Consider the following 9542-nt stretch of genomic DNA (forward strand, 5'->3'; position numbering starts at 1 on the left):
CACCTGCAGCTTCCTCAGGTTGGAGCTTCTTCTGAGTGAGTCAAAGGAATATTGTGGTTGCTCATAAGCTATTAAAACGTTATTAAATGAATGTGCATGTGAATAAAGCTCCTCTGCAGGGAGTTTGTTTTGGACTATTTCTCCATTAAGGGGTCAGAAACCAGACTTTGCTCTCTTGTTTTAAAATTGAAGTCGATTATCCTTCCCCGAGCTAAAGGGGAACACGGTCGTTAACGTCGAGGACGTAGACGCGTTACAGCCGTCCACTCAGACACCGAATGGCTGGTTTTGGCAAAAGGACACAGCAACACACACGAGAATGTGAAGTGCTGGAAAAGCTGGAAAAACAAATCACTGGAAAGTATGCAAATGTCAGTGAAACATACTTTTCTGTGAGTTAAAAGACTGGATCTGGTGCTCCACCTCAGGATGAGTGATCATTCCATACGTGTATGTTAAACTGAGATAGTTGCCTCACAGCATGAAATATGCGTGGATATTAAACTGCACTGATTTTCATTTGAATCCTTTAATATGACTTGTTCCTGCATCATGAAACAGACCTGTTTCCCCTCCATGTGAGGTTTCTTTATCCCACTTACACACTTTATTTGAGGCAGCGGTTGCGAGCAGATGTAACGACTTAACCTCGGCGACCTCGGCTGTCCCGCCTGAGCAAATAAAACCTCGACATCCGGCCCGGCGGCCCCTCCCCCGACAGCTCCACTTCCTCCTTCTCACAGCGCTCCTCTTCCAACGGAAGGGAGGCGGCGTCTCATCGCCACAGCGGTCGCTGTGTGACACACACACACACACACACACACACACACACACCGATTCATGTGTATTCATTAGTGCGTAACGTGTGTATTCCCAGCTGTGTGAATGCAGAGCCAACAAGAGTGTCATAACTGCCACATGTTCATATAAATGAACGTAAACGTATCAAAACAAGGCTGCACTGAGTCTGAAATCAAGTCACAGCACAGAAACCGCCTGCACAGGTTATCTCTGTGGGGGTCTTAGAAGCTGCATTCTCTCTCCTGACCACCAGGGGGCTACTCCTCTGGTTGTATAGAAGTCTATGCTTCATGTGTTAAAGCTGCATTCTCTCTCCTGACCACCAGGGGGCTACTCCTCTGGTTGTATAGAAGTCTATGCTTCATGTGTTAAAGCTGCATTCTCTCTCCTGACCACCAGGGGGCGACTCCTCTGGTTGTATTGAAGTCTATGCTTCATGTGTTAAAGCTGCATTTTCTCTACTGACCACCAGAGGGCGACTCCACTGGTTGTATAGAAGTCAATGCTTCATGTAAAGCTGCATTCTCTCTCCTGACCACCAGGGGGCAACTCCTCTGGTTGTATAGAAGTCAATGCTTCATGTAAAGCTGCATTCTCTTCTGACTACCAGGGGGCGACTACTCTGGTTGTATAGACGTATATATAAAATGAGTCAAACAGACCATGAAGCAGGTATGCTTTAGGGCGGAGCTACAAGATGATTGACAGGTCTACGTATACGGCGTCTCTACGTCACTACACTTCCTGTTCACTGGTTGCAAGAAAAACAAGGTGGCGACGGCCGGACTCTTCTTACATACAGCCTGTGCGTGTAGCGCAGAAACAGAGAAGCAAAAGTGCAAAACAGATGAAAGGACGTAGATTACAACCAACGATGAAGCAACTCTCTGTGAGGAAACTATTAATTCAGTTGAAGGTAGAGAACGTGTCCCGTTGACGAGCAGCTATCGGATCACACAAACTAAAGAAAAGAACAACACATCCTGCTGGTTCAACAGACACAAAGCAGAATGTCAGCAATAATCTGTAAACTGGTTGAGTGGAGCGACATGAAGACAGATGGAACCGGGTGGTTTGTTTTTAATCAGAAGTCTTGGCCATGAGGAGTTATTTCACAGCAGAGAAACGATCTGTGTGACGGCTGTTTCCAGTTAAACCACTGGAACGCGTCCCACAGCCGGCCATGAAGACGCAGGGCAGCAGATCCCACGTCCAGCAGCATGGTGACCTTCTCTAAGAGACCGGTCCGCTGCAGCTCCCCGTTACCCAGAGGAGGAGGCCTCACCGCCTCCAGGTGAAATATCACCATGAAATCTTAATAAATGATCAGAAACACGTCCAGACACCACAGAGGCCCTGAATGGAGCAACAGGTGGCGAACAGCGATCAATCAATCAAGGTGAAGGGAAATCAGATCAATAATAGTCACAGCAGCAATATCAACAAAAAGAAGAAAAGAAAGCCATTTATGAGTTTATGAATATCTGCATTTACTTTAAATAGAGGAAAGAATAAAATGTAAACTTTTGAGTTGAAAAAACAAATCTGCATCCAACGTGTTAAAGACTTTCAACACAATATATAAGAATATTAAAATATATATTTATATAATAGCACATATAAAAACAGAGAAACGCAACAACTTCTTTCATCAGGGAAGCTGGAACCAAAGAGATCTTCAAAATCTTGATTCATTCATCACTTTCATTATGGTTCATTTACTTTGAACTAAATGTGTGTGTGTGTGTGTGTGTGTGTGTGTGTGTGTGTGTGTGTGTGTGTGTGTGTGTGTGTGTGTGTGTGTGTGTGTGTGTGTGTGTGTGTGTGTGTTCATCACGACCTCAGCTCATCATCAGGGGAACAACCGACAATATGAACTCAACTCTGTTATATGTTATATTTTATATTCCTGCTCCATGCTGTGTTTACGTTCCGCTTTCAACGCGGTAAGAACTCTTTAAAGTGTGTTTTTCTTCTTCTTCTGTGGTTACTGAAAGTCAAAGTACTCACACGAACGCGTGGTACACGAACGCCCACTCCCGCGGCCTCTCCAGCACGTTGTACAGGCAGTTCTGCAGCCGGCGGTAGCTCGCGTTGCGGCGGCCGCTCTGCGCGCTGTAGACCAGCGGCTTCCCGAGCAGGCTGAGGCGCGCGCCCTGCTTCCGCTCCGCCGCACCTGCCGCGACCACGGCGGGCGGCAGGAGGAGCGCGTCCCCGGCGGCCCGCGTCGCGTTGTTGTTCACGGTCCTCCGGCCGGACTCCACGTCCTTCGGCGCGTGCTCGTCCGCCCGGCGTCCCGCGGAGGTCTTCAGCCAGAGCCCCGCGCCGCTGCCCTCGTCGCCGGCGTGGCTTCGCGGCATCGCGTCACCAGCAGCGCGGCGCGCTGGGAGACCGGCAGACATTCACATGGAGCACAAGTGCTCTCGCGACCAGAGGGAGCTCGTGCTGCTTCAGCTTCCACTGCACACTGGAACACGGAGGGGGGAGAGTTCAAGAGTCTGCTGCGCGCTGCGCTCATCCCGGTTGGAGCTGATCCACAGGCCGGCTTGGACACTTTGGCCAATGTGCGCAAGTCTGGAGAGGAGTGGGGTTATGAAGGAGTGGATCCATCGAGACGTGGGGGGGGGGGGGGTCTCTCTCTCTCTCTCTCTCTCTCTCTCTCTCTCTCTCTCTCTCTCTCTCTCTCTCTGCTCTGAGCCATGCGCCTCTTTTACGCATCACGCGGAGCAGAGAGCAGATCCACTGGATCACTGCAGCGATCTAGAAATGTAAAGCAACGGCTTTATGTATGATTTGTTTTCACATTTGAATAATTCATGTTAGTTGAACATTATGTCCGAAGACACCAAACGCACCGATGACGCAGCTTTTACGCACGAGAAGACTTTGCCCGATGGCTGATCCTTCAGATTTGATGAAATATCAACATTCATAAGCAGAATACTTTGAGCGCTACAATGTATTTCCGTTAGCTTCTGAAGTCAGACTTTAGGAGCTGGACGTAAAGTTATGTTATGAAATATCACGAGCCGGTTATGATCTTATATCAGGACATAAACTGTGTCGCTACGTCAGCTTGTTGTGACCACGTGACCCACAGAGCGCCTCTACCGTGTATTTACTGACACCTCAATAAAAACACAGTAGGACTGTGTTTATTTTACTTTTTGGTAAATTTGACTTAACCAAAGGCTTCGTGGATTTCTATGAACCACATGCTGACTCTCAGTGATGATGAAGATGATGATGATGACATTTTGCAACACTGTAAAACGGAATTATTAATAGAAAAGTTGTGTTTCTATGTTTGTGAAAGATAGTTGTTTTTTGCAGAGACTTTTACTTTCTTTGGATTTGAACTTTTCACTCCAATCAAAGCTCGTGATGACGTCATCAATATGATGCAATCAGGGACAATTCCTCCCTTTAAAAAAAAATAAAACATGCAAAAAAAACACATCATAACCTACTGAACTTTTTAACCAATACAAGTTTATTTTTCCTGTTGTGATCAAAGCACGACATCTAGTGGTCAAACATCGACATTACAGGAGTTCTATGGATATCTGGATCTATTATTTCCTAAATAGATTTTCCATATTGTATTATGTCTATATTATTATACGACTCTAGAGTTACATTGGACAGTTGGACTTTTAGTATTCAGAGACACTCATATTATTTCCCTGCTATCCAAGTTACATGAACATGAGCTTCATATTGAGGCCACAAAAGGTTTATAAACAAAATAGTGTTGTCTCATATCTCACATCACTGCAACTTAATGCATTAATAATAATAATAATAATAATAATAATAATATAGCCATAGATTAGACCATATTTTGCAGAAAATTAATTGTTCCTTGCACTTTTACCACAATCTCATAATACAGTTTAAATCGAGCAACATAAAAAAGGGCAACAGTGCCACCAAGTGGTGACACAGCGACACACGTTTAATCTAAAGGTTCACAAGATAGTCGTGCATGCGCAGCGTAACCTGTTAACGGTGTAACTAAACATTTACATGAAAGTACAGGATTTCTTTATGTATTTATTATTGATGTTTTATGTCCGTGTACTTTGTACCTTTGTACTATGTAAAGTTATCATGTTCATGGAGAGTTCGTCCTGAAAGCACAAGGTAGCGGTTCATCCTGTTCTCATAGTTTCATGTTGAAGTGTCCTTGATAAGACACTGAAGCCCCAGAGCTTCAGTGTCAATTAGCAAGTATAGCTGTAGTTTATTTCACAGTATGCTTACTGTCAAATTAATCACAGTACCTGTGGAATACTGTAGTCATTTTTACAGTAATAATCGCAGTACCGTCATTGTTATTACAGTAGTTATTAAAATACTGTCCTGAAAAAGTGGCCCGGGAGTTACAGTCAGACCGGCCCACTCAATATGGCGCGCTGACACTCAATGCATACCCATACATTTACATTATTTTGGACGATTACAAATAAATCACATAATTTTGGTTATTTTTAATAACATTTGGCTCCACAAATTTGCCTGGATGGACACATGGAATAAAATGATACCGACTATTGTAACACTCGAAGGTAGGTATAGTTTGCTAGATGAAGATGCTTAACTCTGGGCTATTATTATTATTATGACCTTTTCCAACAGCCGCAGAGAACAGGCTACTGCTGTCACCACTATGATCCATGGTTCCCCCGTCGAAGCTGTTGTGGATTACAAATATCTGGGCTCCATCTTCGACAACCAGCTGAAGTTCTGCTCCAACACTGAGGGGATCGTGAGGAAGTGTCATCAAAGGATGTACCTTCTCAGAAAACTCAACTCTTTTTCTGTCAGTAAGAACATCTTACTGACATTTTACTATTCATTTATTGAAAGTATTCTTTCTTTCTCCATCTGCTGCTGGTATCACTCCATCACACTACAGGACAGGAACCGCCTGCATAACATTGTTAAAGTGTGTTCCAAGGTCATCGGACTTCCTACACGTCATCTTAGTTTTGTGTATGAGCAGCAGACATGTGGCTTGGCCCGCCGTATTCTCCGTGATTCATCACATGTGCTGCACTCATCCTTAGAGCGACTCCCATCAGGACGTAGGTTACGCTGTCCAGCGTGTAAAACCCAGAGAAGGAAGTCCACATTCATCCCCAAAGCTGTTCTCCTCCTAAATACTACAGGGTTAACATAATCACACTTCTCCCTCACTTAGCATCTAGCAGCTACGCTGCCACCGTATTAGTATAAATAACACAATTCTATAACATATGTATATATTTATTTGTTTATTCTTTACTATTTATTATTTAAATACATAACTGTATTTTTATTTTTATTTTTTTCACTTATATTTACTTGCACCTTATCATTCACCTGCACCTTTTATTTATCATAGAACCTCCTCATCTTTGCGTGTGTGTATAATTCTTTCCTATCCTTGTCTTCATCCATTATTGTTTGTTTCTTAATTTCTTTATTTGTTTCTTAATCTCTTTATATGCCGCTCTTTGCCTTCTTAATTACCCCTCGGGGATAAATAAAGTTTTTCTGATTCTGATTCTGATTATCAGATGGTTATATGTATAACTACAGAGCCTTAAGGAATGAATGTCAGCAGAGAAAGACACAATAAAGAAACTGGAATCAGAGGGTAGAATTAGTATGAACTGTATTGTAGAACAGAGCATATGATGGGGTGTGAACATCAGTGGTATCAATAGTGTTGCATGCTGTGTGTGTGTGTATGTGTATGTGTGTGTGTGTGTGTGTGTGTGTGTGTGTGTGTGTGTGTGTGTGTGTGTGTGTGTGTGTGTGTGTGTGTGTGTGTGTGTGTGTGTGTGTGCGTGTGTGTAGGGATGTTGAAGGTGCATAACGAAACAATAAGTTAAGTAACAGAACCTAAACTAACTCTGCCGGCCCAGGTGCATTATAGTCACATGGTAATAAAACAATATCAGTAAACTCCTTTAAAGGTTTATGTGTTGGTGCCTTGCTGTCGAATCACACTCAAAAACGGCTTTGTCTGCGAGCGAGTGACGCAAGATCCCTTTAGTACCGGGCCGCACAGAAAGAATGAAAAAAAAGAAAAAAGAAAAAGAGGTTTTATTTTGAAGAATGAGCGGATACGTCCGTCTGTGCGTCTGAGCCTATCATTCAGTCAGGCCGCGATGTCAGAGTAGTTTACAGCAAATCCCAGTTTACTGTCACATGCATCACTGTATTCATTTTAATACTGTAAATGAAAAACAGTAAAATAATTACATACTGTAAAATGAAGATGCAGTTTTTTTTTCAACAAAAGTCTTTTAATATTTCAACATTTTAAATACAAATTTTACATTCTGTTTTTAGTTTGTAAAAAAAAAAAGTTCTTCAAGTTACTATGACAATTTAAACATGTTTTAAAGTAATTTGACAGTAAACAGTAACATTCAAGCACTGGAAGCAATACAATATTCAGGTCACGGGGAAATGTATAAAAACAATTTAAACTGGAAACAGTACAATTTCAAACAATAAAATGGCTGACGTTATTGTTACTGTATTGAACTGAGTCTCTACATGAACTGAGTCTCTACATGAACTGAGTCTCTTCATGAACTAAGTCTCTTCATGAACTGAGTCTCTTCATGAACTGGAGTCTCTACATGAACTGAGTCTCTACATGAACTAAGTCTCTTCATGAACTGAGTCTCTTCATGAACTGAGTCTCTACATGAACTGAGTCTCTTCATGAACTGAGTCTCTTCATGAACTGGAGTCTCTTCATGAACTGAGTCTCTTCATGAACTGAGTCTCTTCATGAACTGAGTCTCTTCATGAACTGGAGTCTCTACATGAACTGAGTCTCTTCATGAACTGGAGTCCTCTTCCCTGCAGTGGAAGGACAGAGAGACATTGGTTACCGATTCCCATTATAAATACCACAATATGTTTCTACTATGACGATGTCAGCCTATGTGGTGTTTGTCTGGTACTGGGATCTCACCAACATGATGAGCCTTGAGGCTCTGCAGGGACACCTGGGCCTCAACATCAGCCTGGTGGAGGTTTCCTGCAACACAAAATAAACAGACAATAGTACCGTATTTATTATGAGAGACATGAAAGAAACCCTTACTTTGATGTTCCAGGTGTATTTAGGAGGAAAGTGAGAAGATAAGTATTGTTTAGTCTGGAAGGTGTGGTTCAGTGGGGGGAGGGGCACATGAAGCAGGACAGAGACGGTTCCATAACAAACACCTGCTTCTTTGGTTTGAAGTTTGAAATGTGTACAACTTTCTATATGTGCGTGCGCGCGTGGGGGGAATGTGATCAACAATTCTATATGTTTAAATGCCTAGTGTGGAGGATATCATAAGGTCTTTTCGGCAGTAAAACACAATATTTATGGTTGATTAAAGTTGTAAATCGGTCAGATTAGACTCGAACACGACAGCAGGGTTAAGCTAGCAGCAACGTATCAACGTTATACCAGCTGGTGCAGTCTGCCCTGTAGAGTTAGCTCAGAAAACACACGCATGTTGTGTGTGTAAAAGTCTGACCTGTTGTGCTGTCTGACCTGTTGTCGTTCTGGTTCACCTTCAGTGGTGCTCGGTAACATTACTCGTGCCACGTTGTGCCGCACGGTAGCTAGCAAGAGAGAAAAGAGTCAAAACTTCTCCAAACGGAGCTAGCCTTAGCTAACTAGCGCACCACCACACACACACACATACACGACGACAGCGTCACATATAAACAATACCAATTAATTTACAAGTTACACTAAACTTATGCCATTTATCAACTATATGAAGCCAAATGATGTATATCACAATGTAATGTGCAAATACTATATTGTGGTAATATTAGTAACACTAACGTTAGCTTACTAGTGCAGGAAAGTGTCTCCCTACTTAAAGTCACGTAGCGTTACACGGTGACTTTACTTGAGAAGACTGTGCTGTCTGTAATTAATGTACATTTGCAAATTGCTGGCAAAAAGGAAACATGAAGGAATAATAATGAGCTTAGTTACCTTGATGTTGATGAAGTTGAAGTGGACTCTGGTCAGAAATGTTGTAGCTCTTGCTCCAAAATTGTGTCAAGAGAAGCAAGTGTCCATCGGCACACAACGTTATAGTTACTGTCATCTTTGTGTAACACAACAGAGATATAACAATGTTGTTTCCCCCTCTGTCTGAGTGACAGCTAAACCTAACATCTGTGTTGAAAATAATGTTAAAACAGATTATGGTGTATTCCCGCTCAAAATTACTGTATTGTGATTCACAGCAACATTTATTTACAGTAAGATTCACTCGGGAATGAATTTTGACCATGATGCATTACAGATCTACAGCAACTTGCTGTATAAGAGTTCTACAGTAAGAATATGGCCAGTATACAGTAATATTACTGTGAAAACTACAGAAACTTATTACAGTGTAAGGATGGGTAAAATGCAGAGAATAATTTGCCCACTGTGGGATTAATAAAGGATTATAAAAAGAAGGATTTTTTTTTTTATCTGCATCTCCCCCCTGCGCCCCACCTGTAATAACTCTGCGCCCAATTCGCCAATTCGCGTCGCAGCGCGTCTGTGGATTGACTGTATATGCAATCTGGTCGCGCAGCAAATTCGCGCCGCGTCCGGTGTGAACACGGCATTAGTTTCTCACTTGATACCTGATCTGTGTTGGTTGAAAATCGTTGTTCTTGAGTTGGTTCTTGATCAGTAGTTTGGTTCTAACTTCTTTTGTCTCTTT

At 42.5% G+C, this 9542-nt stretch overlaps 1 protein-coding gene across 1 annotated transcript in view; it reads right to left on the bottom strand.

The window, feature by feature from the left end:
- The window catches only part of LOC306746500 (potassium voltage-gated channel subfamily KQT member 5-like), a gene marked incomplete at both ends in the record, with an annotated part of 64851 nt that extends 61648 nt beyond the window's left edge, over window positions 1–3203 (bottom strand). Inside the window, one exon of the mRNA XM_079229423.1 lies at window positions 2812–3203. Within this exon, the coding sequence (XP_079085549.1) occupies window positions 2812–3203 (392 nt within the window). The remainder of the gene's footprint in view (window positions 1–2811) is intronic.
- Between the last annotated feature and the right edge of the window lie 6339 nt (window positions 3204–9542).

The sequence above is a fragment of the Taurulus bubalis genome, assembly GCF_910589615.1.
Source record: "Taurulus bubalis genome assembly, chromosome: 14".
Classification (NCBI taxonomy): domain Eukaryota; kingdom Metazoa; phylum Chordata; class Actinopteri; order Perciformes; family Cottidae; genus Taurulus; species Taurulus bubalis.